The sequence below is a fragment of the Trematomus bernacchii genome, unplaced genomic scaffold (genome assembly GCF_902827165.1).
Source record: "Trematomus bernacchii unplaced genomic scaffold, fTreBer1.1, whole genome shotgun sequence".
NCBI classification, from domain to species: Eukaryota; Metazoa; Chordata; class Actinopteri; order Perciformes; family Nototheniidae; genus Trematomus; species Trematomus bernacchii.
In genome coordinates, this window is record NW_022987869.1 from 6,037,353 (window position 1) to 6,058,755 (window position 21,403).

The 21,403-nt window shown below is 39.2% G+C and overlaps 1 protein-coding gene across 1 annotated transcript in view; it reads right to left on the reverse strand.

Moving 5' to 3' along the window:
• stx1b (syntaxin 1B) overlaps positions 1-21,199 on the reverse strand; it is a 67,677-nt gene extending 46,478 nt beyond the window's left edge. The window contains exon 1 of the mRNA XM_034113750.1: positions 20,751-21,199. Coding sequence (XP_033969641.1) covers positions 20,751-20,780 — 30 coding nt within the window. The 5' untranslated portion in view covers positions 20,781-21,199. The remainder of the gene's footprint in view (positions 1-20,750) is intronic.
• Between the last annotated feature and the right edge of the window lie 204 nt (positions 21,200-21,403).

Here is a 21,403-nt window from a genome sequence, read left to right on the forward strand (position 1 = left end):
ATAATTTCCTTTTTTCACCATTATCTCAAATTAGTATATAAAGCCTAATAAGTGTGCATGCGTGCTTGTGTGTGTGTGTGTGTGTGTGTGTGTGTGTGTGTGTGTGTGTGTGTGTTTGATTCTAAAGAGCAAATGGCTCATTCGGAAGATGAAGCTGTATTGGTTTATTGACTGTTTTCGGCTAAACACACATAAGGACACAGAAATACACTAAAGACGTGCAGAAACACAAGCCTGCACCTGTGGCTCCAACATTTTGATATTTGTTAAATATATGCATTCAATTTATCAATAAGTAAAGCTGCAACAAATCATAAATCCTACAGAAAAATGTCAGTAACTCATAAATGTATTCTCCAAAGTAAAATACAGCGGTACAGATTAGGCAAAGCTACTGTGTGATGAAGTAAAGTAAAAAAAAAAGCTCTCATATGACAAGTTAAAGAGGACATGCCCATTTTCAGCTTCATATCAGTATGTAGTGTCTCTACTTTAAAGAGTCCTCTCCTGCTGATGTTCAGATGTATATCAGTATGTAGTGTCTCTACTTTAAAGAGTCCTCTCCTGCTGATGTTCAGGTGTATATCAGTATGTAGTGTCTCTACTTTAAAGAGTCCTCTCCTGCTGATGTTCAGGTGTATATCAGTATGTAGTGTTTCTACTTTAAAGAGTCCTCTCCTGCTGATGTTCAGGTGTATATCAGTATGTAGTGTCTCTACTTTAAAGAGTCCTCTCCTGCTGATGTTCAGGTGTATATCAGTATGTAGTGTCTCTACTTTAAAGAGTCCTCTCCTGCTGATGTTCAGGTGTATATCAGTATGTAGTGTCTCTACTTTAAAGAGTCCTCTCCTGCTGATGTTCAGGTGTATATCAGTATGTAGTGTCTCTACTTTAAAGGGTCCTCTCCTGCTGATGTTCAGGTGTATATCAGTATGTAGTGTCTCTACTTTAAAGAGTCCTCTCCTGCTGATGTTCAGGTGTATATCAGTATGTAGTGTCTCTACTTTAAAGAGTCCTCTCCTGCTGATGTTCAGGTGTATATCAGTATGTAGTGTCTCTACTTTAAAGAGTCCTCTCCTGCTGATGTTCAGGTGTATATCAGTATGTAGTGTCTCTACTTTAAAGAGTCCTCTCCTGCTGATGTTCAGGTGTATATCAGTATGTAGTGTCTCTACTTTAAAGAGTCCTCTCCTGCTGATGTTCAGGTGTATATCAGTATGTAGTGTCTCTACTTTAAAGGGTCCTCTCCTGCTGATGTTCAGGTGTATATCAGTATGTAGTGTCTCTACTTTAAAGAGTCCTCTCCTGCTGATGTTCAGGTGTATATCAGTATGTAGTGTCTCTACTTTAAAGAGTCCTCTCCTGCTGATGTTCAGGTGTATATCAGTATGTAGTGCCTCTACTTTAAAGAGTCCTCTCCTGCTGATGTTCAGGTGTATATCAGTATGTAGTGTCTCTACTTTAAAGAGTCCTCTCCTGCTGATGTTCAGGTGTATATCAGTATGTAGTGTCTCTACTTTAAAGAGTCCTCTCCTGCTGATGTTCAGGTGTATATCAGTATGTAGTGTCTCTACTTTAAAGGGTCCTCTCCTGCTGATATTCAGGTGTATATCAGTATGTAGTGTCTCTACTTTAAAGAGTCCTCTCCTGCTGATGTTCAGGTGTATATCAGTATGTAGTGTCTCTACTTTAAAGAGTCCTCTCCTGCTGATGTTCAGGTGTATATCAGTATGTAGTGTCTCTACTTTAAAGAGTCCTCTCCTGCTGATGTTCAGGTGTATATCAGTATGTAGTGTCTCTACTGTGACATGTTTCCATGTTTTAATGTTCAAAAAGCTCTTTATTGTTCTCATACTGCCTGTGCTGCAGCACCTCTTTTCACCCTCTGTCTGAAACCAGAGCCCAGTCTGCTCTGATTGGTTAGCTGGCCGGGTCTGTTGTGATTGGTCAATTGCTTAGAGATGTCCCGTACAATGTGTTGGAGCGCTAGCCAATAGAAGCGCAAGTTTTACAAAATGATGTCACTCTGTTCAGAAAGTACACAAAGGATTCCAATGGAGGCGTTTCAAGCAAACAAAAACGTATATAACACACCACAGGAAAGGGATACCCCAAAAACACTCAAATGTACATTAAACCACAAAATAAACTGCTCGCATGCATTCAGTGCATTTAACATATACTTCAGCATAAATACCTTAAATGATAAACATTTAACATGATCTAAATGATATATAAATGCACCAAACCACAGTTCTAATCTACTCTTTATGATCAGTTACATTTATAATGACTTAAAGGTGGGGTATGTCATTTTGGAGAAACCAGCTCGGGTGCGCTAGAATTTGAAAATACACAACCAGAAAAAATCTGCCACTTCCTTACAGAGCCCCTCCTCCAACACACACGAACGCGCACATGACCAATGAGGGCACGAGATAAGTTTGTGCACAGATGGAAGGCTGACAGACAGGTAGGCCATCCAGTTATTTTAGCCGGGCCGGCTCTACAGCGCTACGGCTTCCACAGATGACATTTTTTTATGTATTTATTGTCAAAGCATTTAATATATTCATTGCTATCGGGATGTTAAGAGCATTCCATGGAATATAACAAAAAGTGTTTCTGAAATAAATTACATATCCCACCTTTAACCAAAACAGAGCTGAGAAAAGATCTAAAAACATTTAGGCGATTATCATGAAATCTGCAAATATTTGGTCAAAAAAACAATTATTGGACACATTAAAATGTCTAACAGAGTAATTATTCTGCAGAATAACATATGTTATTATTGTTATTGATGCATTATGTGTTCATGACTTTAATGTTGCAGCTGAGAGTTCCTTTTAAATGAAATATTATTCAAAAAATATTTTTTTAACAATAAATGTGTTCTTTTATCTACAGTTTGTTGCAGAATACATACATATATTATCAGATTCTTAGATTTAATATTTTGAAAGTATTATTGTCCTGGTGGTGTAGTGAGGACAATAAAACAACATTAATAATATCATATATTATACAGGAGCAAGAAAAGCACAGACAATATTGGAGGGAAGACATAAAAGTAGAAAACAAATCATTTTAGTGGATGGGAACATTTGTTTTGTTTGTTCTCGTCCTACAAATACCTAATTTTAAAACGGAGATTAATATTATTTCTTAGATTTTAATGAATATTTCTGTGTGAGGTGCTGTTCTGCCTGTGTGTGTGCTGGAGTAATACGTTTTTTCAATAAGTAATTAATCCCAGAAAAGTGAAAGTCATCCTCTGTGTGTTGGAGATTGAAAAACTTCGAGGCGAGACGGAGAGACGGCGAGTCTTTGACGTGACCTCGCCGTCAGTCTGCAGCTGTCTGCTCACATCCATCCACCGAGACCCTGCAGCGTCCCATTTATACCGGCTCAGACACTGCAGAAACAACGGAATATCTTATCCAGGAAAAATATACATAGATTGATTTTCTTTCCTTTTTTCCATGTTGTTCTTCTATTCTGTTATTTTATCTTATCATATTGTAAAATGTTTCATACATACACCCTTTAAGAGTAGCCTAAATGTAAACAAAAAGATATAGAAATATTGTAAAAACTGGTACAGTAAGAGCTGTTAAAAATGTCTAAAATGTCTAAAATAATGAAATTCATTATAACCTTCAAGATCTGATCTCTTATTGCAGCATGCATTTTACAAAAGCAAATGGAAAATAATATATGCCCATTTTATCCTAAATTATATCCTATTTTTCACCAGGCTGTTTCTTTCTTTTATAATTGTTCTTATTTTATTACCAGTAAGATACATTGAGTTAATATAAAAGCAGACATAGAAATATATATAAAAAAACTATTATATGTATTATGTATATACTATAAATCCAGATCTCTGTCCTTTTTTGTGATGTTTTTCATATTTGGCACCAAACGATATTATTTCAGCTTTATATAAAATATAATGGCTTATAAACTCACTTTGAGGCTCATTAGTGGAAAAGAAACAAGGAAGTGTTAATAAAACCAAACGTCCTTCAGGATCAATTTACTGTGTTACCTGTAACATTCAGCCATCCTGATCCACTTCCTGTTCCCCGGGGTTTGTGTGTGTGTGTGTGTGTGTGTGTGTGTGTGTGTGTGTGTGTGTGTGTGTGTGTGTGTGTGTGTGTGTGTGTGTGTGTGTGTGTGTGTGTGTGTGTGTGTGTGTGTGTGTGTGTCTGTATTTTCAAGGTTGCATGTTACAGTGGCCCAAATCAGATTTTTAACAATGTATGTGACACAGATCTGATTTTATGAACAGTATAAATCCCTTTAAAGTTGAACTGGTTATAAAACATGTGTAATACTGATGCCATTATATGACATCCATATTATTTCGATAAAGTTATTCTTCATTTCAGTTTTCGAGTTTGCCTCCCCAAAAATATCTGAAGAGGCGATGATTCACAATGTAATAGTGAGCTAAATTTGACCAGAAAAAAGAAAGCAGATTTAGTCGTTTTTGATATTTGGTAATGACTGATACAAGGGCAGAATTAGCAGAGAGAATAATTCATTAATTGACAGAATAAACAAACAAAAAAGCTACAACGGACAGAGATAGAGCTTGGGGCAAGAACAAGATTTTACCTTGGTGCTGATTAAATAAATGGGATTCAAAATCAATTTTGTAGTTATATATCCAAGAACTGCAGTTCCCATGAGCCTCAGTGGCAGTTGCTAGAGATGAATTTATTTGGAGCTGAGAAGTTTCTCCAGTCGTTTAAAAGGCAAGTCATGCCTACAATCTTTTGAAAAACACATCCGACTCAGTTCTCTAATTATTAGAAAAAATAAAGCCTCGTGAAGTAGCAAGTTAATGTATTCGAGTGGAAGTCAAATCAAGTCAAAGTCAAGTCTCAAGTCCAAGTCAAACAAGAGAAGTGTGTACATTTCATTTAATTGTACTCCAAATTCAAAACAAGTTATAGGCATGATTTTAGTTATTTAAAAAAAGTCTTGAACTTTCAAATTAGCCCAAGTCATGTATTGAATTAAGGCCAAGTCTCTAGCCATTTGAAGATGAGTCCTACTGCAGTCATTTGTAACTAAGTCTAATTCTAGAGTTTAAGCCTAACTTTAGTTTTGATTATTTGAGGCGAATCCATGTAATGCAAAACAAAACATATTAACAAGTTCAGGTCAACTCTTGAATCAGGGAAAAGTCTCAAGACATTTTTAAAACGAGTCAAAGCCAGTTGAAAAGCTGATCATACTGCAGTATCAAGTCATTTGCAAGAACAAGTCATGTCTCAAGTTAAATTCCAAATCTGGTTTTAATGAAATGTCCAAGCAATTCAAAACTAGTTTAAGTCCAGCATCGAATCATTAAAAACACAACTTAAAGTCAATTAAAACGTGTAAATCATAATAAGTCATTCAAGCTAAGTGTTAAGTCACAGAAGGTAGGTCAAACAAATACAATACAAAGTCAATATTCAAGTTGTATTAAGAAAGTCTAAGACTTATAAACAGGTCCAAGACAAGTCTAGAAACAAAGTCAAGGCTCAAGCCATTTTAAAACAAGTCGAAATTATTTGGTAAGCACTGCAGTATCAAGTCATTGTCATCAAGTAAAGGCCATGTTCAAACAAATGCAAAACAATTCCAAGTCGTAGTTAATAAAAACAAGTCAGTATTGAATAATTTGTACCAAGGTTTCAAATCATTTCTAAATGAGCCCAATTATTTCGAAAAAAAGTTCTCAAGTTTCAAACCATCTACCATGAGTCATTGGGCAAAAACGACGTAATCCAAAAAAGTCGTTTATAACAAGTCCCCACAGATTAAAGATATGTGTATACAAAGGACACGGCGTACTAACAGGTCCAAGTCAAGAATTCCAGGCCTCAAGCTATTTAAAAACAAGGAAAAGTCATCCAAAAAACGTTCGACTGGAGTTTCAAGTCACTTGCAACAATACTAGTCTGGTTTCAAGTAATTTAAACACTTTTAAGTGAAGTTTTGAGCCAATAGAATAGTAGAAGTCATTTAGCTAGCACTAAATCATCCAAAATAAATCCTACTGCAGTCTTCAGGAATTTTGTCATAAATTCAAGTCAGATATTGAGTCATTCAAACAAGCGCAAGTGCAGTCTTGAAACAGGTACAAGTCTTAAACTCAGTCGAAATCTACTGGCACGCATCAAGTCATTGGAAAATAACAACAAGTCTAACTCGATTTTAAGTTAAGGTCTATCTCTATTACTGATTCATTTGGAGGCAAGTTTAAGTAATTCAAAACAAGTAAATGTTTAGTCTCTAACCAAGGTTCTCAAACAATTCTACAGCAGTCTTGAGTCACTTGAAACAAGTCCAAGTCAGTGCTCATGTTATTTAAATGACCCAAGTCAAGTTTCAAAATAGAGGCCTTGTTTCAAACCATTTGACAATGAGTCCATGTCATTAGGCAACTATCAAGTAATTTCAAAGAAGTCATACGGTCTTACAAGTCTTGGGTTATTTGCAATAACAAAATCCTCGTATGTGTAAACCTACCTGGTAATAAACCTGTTTCTGATTCTGATTCTGAAGTCAAGTCCAAATCAAATTAGGTATCACAAGTCAGAATTGAATTACCTTTTGCTTTTTGGTTATTTCAAATTTGCAAAGATTTTCGTTGTTATAAAAAATATTTGAATATGCTTTAACACATGTAGAAATGTTGACAATAAAGCTGACTTTGATGCATCTGAATATTTCTTCCAGTCTTGTCACCCCACAGACTCAAGCCTCGTCATGTTTTTCCTTGAACATCTGAGTGTGAGGTAATGTCAGCACGCCGCCGGCTTCCTGTCAGGCATTAGCTGCAGGAATCTATTTAAAGGAAGGGTACAGTCTGGTGAGGGAGGTGAGGCAGAGTTCCTTGCTTCTTATTTCAGCGATCTAGCAGCCTTTAATGCCTTAATTCAATTCAATAACGGCCTGTAATGACTCTGGCCCGGGACTACTACTGCTTTCCCTCTACTGGATCTTATACACAGCAGTGTTTAAAAGCTGCAAACTGCTCTCTGTGCTGCCCAGACGCCCATGAGCAAGACACAAAACACTATCTCCATATGAGAGCCATACAAATAATGCAATTTACCCAAAAATGCATTCATTATTTAATTGCACATTTTGGAAGGGTTCATTTGATTATTCATTTTTCTAAAGAGTTTGTTTCTTTTTTTAAAGTCAATCAAATCTAGCATTGGTTTGATTTTACAATATACTTTGTGGTTTGAAATTAAACTGACTTTATATCAACACACCATAATAACCATCTTCACAAATATGAATCTTCCCAAATCTAGATTGAATTATAAAAATATATTTTCTTAAGGACAAACACTTAGTAGGCTGATAAACAAGTACACATAATCAAAGACACCGCAAGATCAGAATAAAAATAAAAATATGTAGATTATTCAAACCTAATGTTTTACCTTCAATTACAATTTCTTGTTTGAGTCAATTGAGAGCATCCGTAAAAATAATTATCCTGTTTTATCAGTTTTATTTCATTTCAGTTTATCTTTTTAACCCTTTTGTTGATTATAACGTGTTGTTTTCTGTCTTTAAAAAATTCTCCTTGTAGAATGATCTGACCAAAAATAAAACAAAACCAGAATCAAAAACATCATGTTCTTTCATTAAAAGAAAGCTGTGGAAATAACATCACTAATTTCACCAATAAACAGCCAATCACAGAGCTCCACATCCTGCTGTCTTTTCAGCTGGATCTTAAACTAAAACATTTGTAGGATAAGTTCTGGATGAATTCAGTAACATCAATGACACAAATTAAGCAATTGACAAGGCTCATGGGAAATGTAGTTTTTAGAGCCGTCTATCAAACTGAGAACTGATATCTCAAAAACTAAATTGTAACTATTTAAAAAGGTAGAGCCAGAACATAAACCTTAATCAATGCAACATTATGCACGCGGTTTTTTCGGTTTAGGAACATTTTAACCAACATTGAGAATCCAGATAGATACACAATCATTTGCATGAATGTACCAAAAGAACTCATCAACTAATGAGGAATTGATTTTAAGATACAAGTGACTAGATGATATGAAGGCTTGATTTTAATTCTGATCTATGAAATGTAACAAAACTATTGACAAAAACTGTCTTAAAGAAAAACTAAATCTGACTAAAAGCAACATAATCATTTGTGTGAATGTGCCAAATCCTGAGAAATATACCTAAGCCACTGAGAGAAACTGTCAAACAAAATATCATTTCTTTTGACAGCTCAAAACAGCTCAGTGATAAAGGTGAGATTTTCTTGTCAGCAAACGGAGAACATTCATGAAGGTCAACAAAAAGGATCTTAATGCTGTTAAATCTAAGATGACCCTTTGCTTGCTGCATGACTCAGAGGACACCGGCATGTTTTCCTATCAGACCTGAAACATCATCATCACGTCACAGCCTCGCCATCCTCTGAAAGCAGACACGAGGATCAACCAAAAAAAAAAGGATTAACCTAATAGCTTTGATTAAAACAAGCTGCTCTCTGATTGGTTGAACAGATTAATTAATATTCAAATGTATGAATAAATAAAATAAATCCGCTGCAGAGGAAGAGAAGAAGAGGAGGAGGTTTGCTTTTTGTTACGAGGCTGCTCGCTAAGATGTAGAGGGGGGGAAGGGTACATCTATAATGCATGAGCACACACACACACACACACACACACACACACACACACACACACACACACACACACACACACACACACACACACACACACACACACACACACACACACACACAAGTGGGCCGGGACGATTTCAGGGCCATTAAATGGAGATGCTGCCATAAATCACATGACCAGCCTCCTACTGACCAATCTGCCCACACACATGTGCACGCGCACACACACACACACACACACACACACACACACACACACACACACACACACACACACACACACACACAGGATTGTCTTCACTCAGCAGATACTGCAGGTTCAATACTATGTAGGAGGAGAGTGTGTGTGCGCTTTTTTTTGTCTATCTGTCTTCGTGAGGACCAGTTTCTAGACATGCTAGGATTTTTTTAAGAAATTCAAGATTCAAGTTGTTTATTTTTACTGTTATACAATTACAATTTTTTGCCAAATACTCAGGCTGAGAGGCTCCCAGAAAATACAAATGACATAACATTTAAATTGAATGCATTTTCACAAAATAAGGACATTTCTGAAAGGTAGAAACAGCTTTTATAAGAAATGTATTATTAAAGGTGTGACTTTTGAAACTTTGTTTATAGTAAGGACATATTTGCTTAGTTGGACATTTGAGTGAGGACATTTGAAATATTGGACATATCTAAAAATGTGTAACCTTTTGTTTTATTTACACTTTTACTGCCTTATGTGATGCACTTTGAATTGCCTTGTTGGGGAAAGCTGCCTTAGACCCCATTTACACGGGAACGCAAACGAAACGCAAATGAACCGAATTCGATATCAAAAAAGTCTTCCGTTCACACGGATACGGCTCAATACACGTGTCCCTTCACGCGAGACCACTCGACCCGCTGCAGACGCTGTAGTACATATGCCAGGCCTGTAAGTGGCGCTGTACTTCCGCCACAAAATACACCAAAAGCAGCGAAGAACACCCCCAAGCATGGTTGCCATGGTTGCCCTTCTGTTTATGCCCCGCGGTGGATTTAGAAACATGTAGTTCATGTAGTTCTCCATGTCCACTTGTTGCTGATGGTTGTGGTAGAGGAGCTGTAGATTTTGCACTAACATCTGTAGCATGGTCAGTAGCAGTAGCAGTAGCTACTGACAGTAGCTACTGACCATGCTACAGCAGTGAGCAGCAGAGGTGGGGAGAGGCGGGGCTATGGCTTCATCGTTATCAGGAAATGATCGTATAGGACGTACACACGGAGCCGTTTGGCCCCCCAGAGTGTTCCGTCCTCAGATCTATCCACCTTGGGACCCGTTATCGTTTTAGGGGTCCGTTTCCGTGGTTCCGTTACGGCCTCGTGTGAACGAACGGGCTATACGAAAGAGAAAAGTAGCGGATACAACCCGTTTCGTTCCCGTGTAAACAGCACCTTAAAAAACAACTTTAAATCAACATTTAGTCCTCAATTATTCACAGGGCTGAAGGTTAAATCTTATGGTTTTAGTTTATGGACAGGGGTATGTACAGTATTTCAACCACAGGGCCCTCACAAGTGTAGACAGTAATAAGAGGAAATGGGTGATCTAATTTTACAGCAATCAGATCTTAATTAACTGAATCTCACCTATAAAACTAAAATATTTATGGAACATAATCAACCCTAGTGAACAGCAGAGTCAGTGTTGGGAAAATAACTTATATGTAATGTAATGTACAACATATTATTTTTCTGTTTTAAGTGTTACTTCCACCAGAACAACTGGGGCTCGCATTGTATAAGAGTTTAATATTTTATAGCAAATAAAAACGATATGTCTTAAAGGTCCCATGTCATGCTTTTCCGGTTATTACCCGTCCCCTTGTGTGTTATGAAGGTTTTTATGCATGTAAACGGTGTGCAGAGTCAAAACCCTCAACGTACACCCTGTAGAGAGTAAAACTCTAACACAGAAAATACCTCCCCAAAACGCCTCGTTGGAGATACGTCATTGTCCATTGTTTACTTCCTGGGTATCGTGACGTAGGAATGGCCAGTAGCCACGCCCAGAGCTATGGCCGCACCCTCTGCCAGCCTTTCACGTAACAAAGCTTCCCAAAACCTTTCAGGATTCAACCTGTAAGTATTCATTGTTGTTTGTGTATTTATGATGTTTAAAACAAACAAGGTATCTACCACGACTGTTTAAATGGGTAAACGTTTTTCGGACTATTACGTTGAAATGCTCTCCGCAGACCCATGCTCACAGCGTTATAAACCTTTTTCTAACTCAATATAAAGCCACAGTTATTGTTTTTACTTCGGCTGTGAGTGTTTGTGTGTGCTCAGGATGAGTTTCGCTTGTTCTAGCTTTATCGCCAAGCCTGTCTGCTCCTCCAGCAGTGTGTGTGTCTGTGTGTGTACGAGCAATGCTAACTGGGCTAACTAAGTTGCTAGCGTTTCCATATATCAACTCCAATGTTAACAGATGGCCTTACATGTATCTCATAGCTGGAGAATGTCTGCAATCACACACAAAATACTCATAGACAGTATACTCCGGGTGATTTACCGTACGGTCAGTACATTATAGTTGGCGTTCCTGGCGTGTATGCTACCGAGCTACCGTTCATAGCGTGTATGCTACTTAGCTAAACAACAAGGCTACCTAGAGCTAGACATGCTAGGGAAAACATTGTTTTCATGCCAGCTACAATGAATGACCGAACGTAGCAGACTACCCGTATAAGATTGCAATTGTAAACATGTTCTTGCTAGCCTAGACTAGCTGTTGTTCATAGTAGATTGGCATATTACACTGAACAACTAGCAAACGTAGGTTAGCATATTATCTGGCAAGCTAACTGTGTTGATTAGATAGATAGATTAGATAGATACACACTCCTACCACAACTACTACTAACGAATCTAAAACAACTAAGTTTCTCTAATATTTTGTGATTTGCATTTGATTTCGTCCAGCCAGATCAGGAAACTCCTGGCGTATCTGGCGGACAACACATGACGGGATGACCACTCTGATGCCTTGTCCTAAAAAGCGCCAGCACCAGTTTACAAAGCTGCGATAGGCAAGATGCCGAAAACGCCTATAAGGGGAGGAATGGATGATATACAGTGTATATATGTATATTTACACATGTTCATTTTGTACATTTCTAAAAATAAAGTTTGATGGAAATACTTAGTATCCTTTCTTCCCTGAATTATTTGCTCCTATAACATATCATTCATATATAGCAAACCATGATTTGATTTCTCATCAAACAGTAGTAGTTTATTACAGGTAAAAATAACTTACTCTTCTATAACAACAGTTGTAGGTACAGTTTGGTTAGTTAGCGTATAAAATATACGGCTGTACCGACGCCATTATAAGACTGATGTTCCGCTCAGAGCCGAAAAAAGCACTGTTGGACATGGGCGGAGCCTCTCTGGTGGTTGACTAATCAGAACAGAGTGCCCGAGCTGACCAATCGGAGCACACTGGGCTCACAGGGAGGGGGGGGGCAAGAGCTGCAACGAGCCGTTTAGTGGAGAGAGTGAATACTGCTGAATACACACACTTTACAGAGATGCTGTATGCGAAACCAATGTGAGTTTGGAAAAATGCACAGTATAAATCTATTTTAGTATACCTCAACAATGGAATTATGATCAGTGGAAATGGCCATGACATGGGACCTTTAATATTCTCGCTAAAAATCACCTGCTTATATTAACAATAGTTACAATAGCTTTTTTTCTAGTAAGTTGTGCGATGTGGATTATTGAAAAAGGCATCATTGCCAGGTGGCAATGCTTTACTTGTAATAGTAAATGTAATAACCAAGTACAGCCTAGCATTTTAGCACTTCCTGTTCGCTCGTCTCGAAGGCAATCAAAATACCCCACTTGTGAATTTTAAAGTTGCTTTGTATCACGAAAATGGCAGTTGCTAACAAATGACTTCATGAGACTACCAAATGTCATCACGACAAGCATTTGCCACCTTTAGCTTAGCAGTGGTGACGTCAAGTCATGTGACCTCACTGTAGTTCCTTTATAGGCTAATGTTAGCTTTTACCTCAAAAAAATATAAAAGCTGTGTTAATATTTGGTAATATTCCTGCTGAACAAAGCGCCCCATTAACACTTGTTTGAGTTTATTTTCTGCTATAATCCTCAATTTCCACAATTGAAAAATCCCATTGGCTTTTTGTTAAAGGGAAACCAGGGAGATGCTAACGGCTACAATCTCATTTTGCAGCTCTGTATATATACACACAGCCCTAAAACACTGCAGAGAATAACGTCAGGATGTGAAAGTGACCTCCAGATTGCCAGCAGTAACCGTGGGTTTGCCCTTGACTCGGCTAAAGGATGGCCACTGGCACACACACACACACACACACACACACACACACACACACACACACACACACACACACACACACACACACACCTCTAGAGTCAACCCACTAGAGCTTGGTTTTACAGTCATTTGAAAGGGTCAAAAAATAATAAAACATAATACTGCAACAGCTAGGGGTAACTTTCATTTGAAAGGGTCACACAGCAGGAACTGCTGCAGTCAAGGTGCCCTTGAGCAAGTCATTATTAGAGATATGACTGTGTGTGTGTGTGTGTGTGTGTGTGTGTGTGTGTGTGTGTGTGTGTGTGTGTGTGTGTGTGTGTGTGTGTGTGTGTGTGTGTGTGTGTGTGTGTGTGTGTGTGCGTGTGTGTGTGTGTGTTCAGTGTAGATAAAGTCAAACAAACACTAAAACAAACAGACCTCACCCACCTGGTACCGCCAGGCAGATAAACCAAACACCATCCTTTGTTTGCTGCTCATGTGTCTGTTTTGGACTATCTTATTAAAGACACACTATTTAATCAGTGTGTTTTATATTTAGAAATACAAATGAACATTAAAGGTATTTTGACAAAGAAGAATAGTTACATAGTCTGTAAATCATTGAACTACCTTTGAAAACCTTTATGTTTCACAAGTGCAAACAACTGCAGTTCCTCTAATGGCCACTTGAGGCTCTGTAGAAGGAAGTCACACACCGTGTTAAAAAGCTTATGGTTTTTGGTGTCTATAGCTAATATCTCCCTTCATGACAACTATACTAGCCAGTAGGATTCACGATTCAACATTCAAAGGCTTTATTGTCATCTGCAGAATAGCTACAGCGTAGTTTTGGTAATGAAAATCTGAAGTCCCATATCCCTCCATCAACACAACATACAATATACCTAACTTAAACAGTGCAGTAAAATAGTGCAAAATACAGTGGTGCCATAACAGGACTAAACTTTTTTTTTTCGAAGTTCTCGAAAGCGAAACAACATGATCTGACTTGCTGAAAATAATGCTTATTTAAATTGGGGCTTAATCGGCTATTTCCTGGATTATTAGTGTGTGTGTGTGTGTGTGTGTGTGTGTGTGTGTGTGTGTGTGTGTGTGTGTGTGTGTGTATATGTGTTTCAGTGACAGTTTAATAAAATAATCCATATGAAACCTCTGAGGGTGAATCATGTCCCAGCTTACCCTCCCACCCTCTGTCATAATCAATGACACTGAAATGGGATATGGTGCCACACACACACACACACACACACACACACACACACACACACACACACACACACACACACACACACACACACACACACACACACACACACACACACACACACACACACACACACACACACACACACACACACACACACACACACACACAGCTGCTTTTGAACACATGAAGCAAATGTTTAATCTTTCAGAATATACATAGGCCTTGGAATTTCTGCGCAACTTTAGTCAGGATTTTAGATGTCAAATTTACCAACCAAACTCTGTACAATTTTCAGAGCATTTAACAAAAAACATTTACATTTTCTGTATTCACATAATGATAAAAAGTCTGATATTACGATGTTTAGATTATCAAATCAGATTTGGCTTTAAAACACAAACCAAAAGAGTGTAATGTGTAATCTTACAATAACACCTCCAAATATTGGGAATATTTCATAACATATTGTCTATAAATGACATTTCAGGCCCACAAATCTTGACATTTTGGTTCTTTTTTCAGTTTTATATCATAATAAGTTGAAAATGTTTGGACATTTAAAGACATCACCTTTGACTTTGAGAAAATAGGATGGACATTTTGTTGACTTTTTGACATTTTATACACCAAAAAACGAATCTACAAAATAATCTATTTCATTAATCCAAACAATACCACCAACCAAAAGCATTTAAGAAAGAACAGCTTTATCATTCTTTCAATGTTCTCTTCTCACATGAAAAATGCTGACTCACTTTAACGTGTTAGCACTCATAATGCTGACTCATTTCAGGGAATCGGGCCCCATTTTTTATTCCAACTCAATCATGGACAGCAGACTATATCTTTGCATTATTTCTAAAGCTGTTCAAGAGAGGAGGCAAAATGAAGAGGAGGAAGAAGATGAGAAAGGGAAATATGAAAAAGATCAGGAGAAGGAGGAAGACAAGGTAAAAGAATGGGAGAGGGGATGGGAGGAAGAAAAAGAGGAACCAGGAAATGGTAGATGAAGAAGAAGAAAGGGAGGAGAGAGAAGAGTAGGATGAGAAAATAGGAAAAATAAGAAATCAGTGGGAAAGGAGGAAGAGGAGGAAGAGGCAGAAGATGAAGATAAGGAAAAGAAGAGAGGGAGTATGAAGAAGGAAGGAGGAGGAAAAGGAGAAACTGAAGAGGAGGAAGAAGAGGAAGAAGTAAGAAGAAGAGGAAGAACACTGAAAAAACTGAAACATTGACTCTGATTAAATGTATGACGTCAACACATTTCCCATAACTTTATTAGATTAAGTTTAAATACAAATATTAGGTTCAATAAATAAGAAGAAAAATAGGAAGAAGAGGAAGAAGATGAGGAAGAGGAGCAGGCAGCTTCTGTAATGTGGACGATTACATAAATGAGAATTGTTTCAGAGCGGCCGCTGCATGATACAGCAGCATCTGTTACCGGCTGCAGCACGGAGCCGGATCACACTCCACTGATCCAACATGGCCGACAGGAGGAGGACTCATTAGGGCTCAAAGGAAGAAGGAGAGAGGCTACACTCCGCTGTTACGTGAATATTAATTTAATGTATATAGAGACCAGTGTGTGCCGTTAAAGCACTGCAGAAGAAGAATAAGCAAGCTCCGGTCCAAGCTTAAAGGTCTCCTATTATACTCTTTTACATCAATATATTATAGGTTTCAGATACAAAACATGTCACTGAAATGTTTGGCTCCAAATACCAAACAGATCATTGTAGCATCCCATAATCCCCTCTGTTTCAGCCAGATGTCGCGTTAACCGAATATTATCCGTCTATGACGGATTTTTTTCAACAATGACGGAAAAATCTGAAAGCAGTCCGTCATTTTGACAGATTAGAACAAACTCGGAACAGCGCCAAAGTTTCCCCGCAGCGAGGCTCCGGTGTTATGCCGTGTTATGCATGCCCTCCAAAAAGGAAATGATACCATTTCCAAACCTAACTTTGCCGTACAAATCATTGAAATGTCTGTGAGTTTTGGCTTTACGCTTGGCACACTGAAAAAAGTTATGTGGAATTTGTTGATTTCACTAAAGTCAATGATTCAGTTTATTCAGTGCAAAGCACAGAACACTTTTTATATGATAATACTACGAGAGAAGTTGTGTTTTTCTTAAATGCTCAGAAAATGTAACAGAGTTTGGATGGTGCATGGCTGCCGCTCATATTTGGCAAGTGGCTGTATTAGGGCTGCATTCAAACATTATTTCTGACTGGTTTGATGTATAACATGTGATAAGACAAAGACAAATGTCAATGCCAGTTTCTCAAAGTCCATGGCAATTTTTTTTTATATTCAGTGTTTTGATATAAAACTGAGAAAAACAGCACATGTCAATGTTTGAATGTTACTTAATCATGGAAATAGTTCACATTTTTTATGTCAACTAATCTTTGCAGCATATTTGGTCCATAAAACATCAGATTACACTTCAAGATATTTTATATTGTCTTGTTTTGACCCAATGACACTCAATCACTGCCGTGTACATTGAAAAAACTGAAGTGTTGACTTTAAATAAATGTATTATGTCAACAAATGTCACAAAATTTGAACTTCTTTTGTATTTGAACTTAATATTATTGCCTTCAACTAACCTAATACAGTTATGTCAAATCTGAAGACATAATACATTCAATTCAATTCTCCGTTTCAGTTTGAAAATAAGGAGACAAATATTACATTTAAAAATCTGTATTACATTTTTAGCATTTTTACATGAGTTTACATTTAAATGTTACAGCTCTACAATCTTAACTAACTAGAAATTCTGTCCTCCATTCATTATTTCGTCTTTTTGCTCCATCCTTTCCTCCCCTCCCTTCTTTTATTCCTTGTCCGCCCTCCCTTCTTGTTTCCATCTTTATTCCTCCATCCCTCTACAACACTTTCCATCTCTTGTTTTAGCTTTCTTTCCTCCTCTCCTCCATTTTCACTACTTCCTTTTTGTCTCCCTTTTCCTCTTTTCTCCCTCTAGGATTCTTTAGGCTACATCTTTGCGAGTCACAGTTTAATTAGAGCTGCAACCATTAATCAAGGGACAGAAGAATAACCTCCAACTATTTTGACAATATTAATCGTTCAAGTCATTTTCATGATAAATTCAGAAAATGCTGTTTTCGCCCTTTCAAATATGGGAATGTCCTGCTTGTCCGTGTTTTATATCATATTAAAATGTATATTTAAGAACTTTTAAAGAAATGTTAAACACCTAAATATTACAACCTAACCAGTTAAACCCCACGCCTGTTTTTCAGGTTCAGGCTCGAAAATGACATGCCCAGAACAAATGACTATATCTTCACTTCTAAAAGGGGTAAATTAATAATCTATTTTCTCAAAGTAATGATAAACCTGTGAGTTGGATGTAGAAAAGTCAGAATCAATATAGATGTTTTTATTTTAAAGTAAATTCAGATTGAACATAGTAAAAAAAAGTAAATTATAGTTTCCGTCCCAAAATAAACCATTACTTATAGTGAAAACCACCCTTGAATGATGGGATAGTAGACTAAAAGATTAAGGAATCCAAACTATAACATATAATAAGTACCCTGTATCAAGATTGATGCAAAGCAAGTGAAATTTGACCGTTAGAGCCAATAGAATCGAGGGGAAGTTCCTAAATCCAACATTACCATTGGTGAATGAGAGTGATGTGCAGCCAGCATGCCCAAAACCGGAAGCTGGGTTACAGCTCTCATACACAGCAGCGTTTTTATGCGTTTTAATGCCATTGAACACAACTTTTGATCAGAAAACAGCAAAGCTAAGACGTATTTGCCGTTTTGGCTCTGTAAAGTGAAGTTGTGTGTTGTGTTTGCTTGCCTTCGCTGCTGCGAGTTTTGGTCGCACAGTGATGATACTAATACCATTGGAATCTGTGGAATCTCAGCTTTCATATCTTGTTTGTGCAGATCCGATGAAGTATAAAAGATTGCTAACGTGAGTTATGTGCTAAGTGCGTTAGCACTCTTTCGCTTAGTGCTAATTCAGACGCTTGGCGTTAGAGTTGTGTTTTGTTTGAGTAAAAAAATGTCATATCGTCAGTTAGCTGAGTTTCTTCCCGTTAAGTGGGTATGACACATTAATAGGTTGTTAAATGTTAAGAAGCCCTGAGACACAGTTTCGTGAATATTGTTGTGTTTTGCCCCCCATGGGTGGGGGCATGGGGTTTAACAGGCTAATCTAAGGATGAATAAAACAACAAATTTGTTTGACTTTTAATGAAATCGCCACATATTTTGGTGATAAATGTGTCATTTTAGTCACAGAATTGTAAAAATATTCTCTAATATCAGCTACTTAAATTAGATGATTTAATACCTTTATTTATCATAGTTAGTCTATATAGGGTTCGGACCAAAGACGTGACTTTTTATACACTAAATGCCAGATAATGCAAATAAGTATTAGTTAAAGTAAATTGTAAAGAAATGCAACAGGTGAGGAAGAAGGAATGTAAAGATTGATATAAGGTGATGGAGGAAAGGTGAAGTTAAAGTGGAGTAGAGGATGGAGACATGCAGGAAAAGAAAAAGATTGAAGATGGTTAGAAGAAGTGATAGAAGGAGGACGGAAAGGATAGAAATAGAAAGATAGTGAAAGATGAAAAAAGAATGAGGAAAGAAGGAAAGATGGAGGGATGGAAGAAATATGGAGGAAATAATGAGGAGAGATTGAGGAAATATTGAAGAGAGATGGAGGAAATATGAAATTATGGAGAAAGATAAAGAAAAGATGGAGAAAGATTGAGCAAAAAAAAGATGAAGGGATGGAAAGAAATGTGCAGGATACATGGAGGATACATGGAGGATACATGGAGGATACATGGAGGATGGATGAAGGATAGATGTAGTTAGGATGGAGATAGTAAATATTGAGGGATGGAGAAAGATTGAGGATGGAGAGTGAGGAAAGATAGAGGAATGAGGCAACAAATGGAAGATGGAGAAAGGTGGGGGGAATGAAGGGAAGATGGAGGAAGTAAGGAGCGATGGAGAAGGATGGAGGACGGATGGATGGACAGCAGTGCGGTAAACTCCAGGCGGTGCTGAGCCTGTCACTTTTTTAATGCAAATTACCTCGACAAACACACACACAGACACACACACAGACACACACACAGACACACGCACACACACACACACACACACACACACACACACACACACACTCGATACTATTGATCAGCTGATCTCCCACAATTCATCTGTAACAGAGACGTGACGTGAGAGGAAAATGGAGTTGCAGAAAATGTAATAAAATGGAAATTAATTCATGAAAATCTCCAATAAATCACTGTAGTATTAAATGGGCGCACTGACAGATATAAATAGAGGTATTAATACAAATATATTTATAGAGATGCTGTATTTCGCTGCCTATAGCACGAACCCGGTTGAACCCGGGTGGTGGCGGCGGGAGGCGCGTGGAGCTGCTGCAGAGTTTGAGCAGCTGATGTGACACCCCTACACATCCCCTCCCTCCCAAAAAAAAAATCCCCCCACAATCCGCCCAAACTGCCTGCATCAGCTGTTCGCTTGGAGAAGTCCCCTACCGCACCGCGTCGCCCCGCATACCGCACGCGTCAAAGCCTCCAGTCACCCGATGCAGAGCCACTAGTCATAAAATGGGTGAGGCTTTGGTACAATGAAGAACCCCCCCCTCCCCCATCGTTTCACTATCACCGTGTGGGTGAGGCGGGGGGGAGGGGGGTGGTGTAAGAGAGCGGCAAAGGAGACACGCGGAAAAGGAGCAGATAAAACCGCATCCTCCGCTCCGCCCGCACCGTAATGCCTCCACCCAGCCGCACATCCACCCTCACGAGCCTCTCCATCAGGGAGGAGGCGCGCGGGCTGCGGGATGCGGCCTCTGAGTAAAAAAAAAGAAGACAAAAAAAATCACTGCATTCTGTTCTCCATCAGATCACCCAGGTTCGCATGCGTGAACTTGCACGGCCACCTTAGCATTAATGGTAAAGGGTTTATTTTCCTTTTTTAAACCCATTTACCCATCATGCATGCAGCGCTGCACGAGCAGAGAAAAACCTGAGCAGGGCCTCTGCGTCTAAACCCGCCGCGCGCACATCACCTGCTAAACGCGGAGAAGAGAATAAAACGAACATGCGGCTGTGAGCGTGACCTCCAGCCTGAGTGAGCTCCCGAGCATCCACTCACACTAGATAGGCCTACTACTGAGAGAAAAACCTATCAAATGTGTGAGGAAAGCCCCCCTTTCAGGCTCCATCCACCCCCAGATCTGCAGCCCCACTCTGTATGCACAGCGTGAGCCGCGCCGCTCCGCGCACACCAAGCCGGCTCTACGAGGCTTTTTAGCCGCTTTCATCGACCAGAGAGGTGGCGAGGCCGTGCAGCTGCCGCGGCCGCAGGAGGATGGGAGAGAGAGAGAGAGGAAGAGGGTAGGGGGAGGAGGAGGGAACATGGAGGCCAACATGGATGGGAATAAAGAGGAAAAATTGAGCTTACGCTTCGCAGTTCCGCCGTACGGTCCTTCATGGTGTCGCCGCGCCGAGCTGGCTGCTAGAAAACGGAGAATCGGCCCTGATGCGGGGGGGAGGGGGGAGGTGTCCGGCGTCGTTTTGCGCTCCGAGATTCCCCAACAAGGTTTTTTTTTCTGTTCGTCCTCCTCTTCGTTTTGCACCTCTGCTTCACTTCCCGTGCGCGGACAGAGGGATGGAGGGAGGAACAGCGCGGGGTGACGCGTCTCCGCCGACGGGAGGTTGGTTTTTATTATCCGGTGCGTTCAGACCCTCCGCTGCTGCTGCTTCTTCTTCTTCTTTTTTATTTATTTTAATGGTGCCTCTCCGCCGCTCTGGCTCAGCCTGGCCCCCCTTTCGGTTACGCGGCTCTTTCCTCTTCCTCCTCGGTGCGGTTGCAGTGTGGCCCCGCAGCGCGCAAAGCAGCAGCAGCCCGGCAGCAACACCACCGAGAGAGAGAGAGAGAGAGAGAGAGAGAGAGAGAGAGAGAGAGGAGAGAGAGAGAGAGAGAGAGAGAGAGAGAGAGAGAGAGAGAGAGAGAGAGAGGGAGGGAGAGTGGGGGAGGGAGGGAGGGAGAGAGAGAGGAATGAGGGAGGGAGAGAGGAGCAGGGAGGGAGGGAGTGTGGTACTGATGCTGCAGAA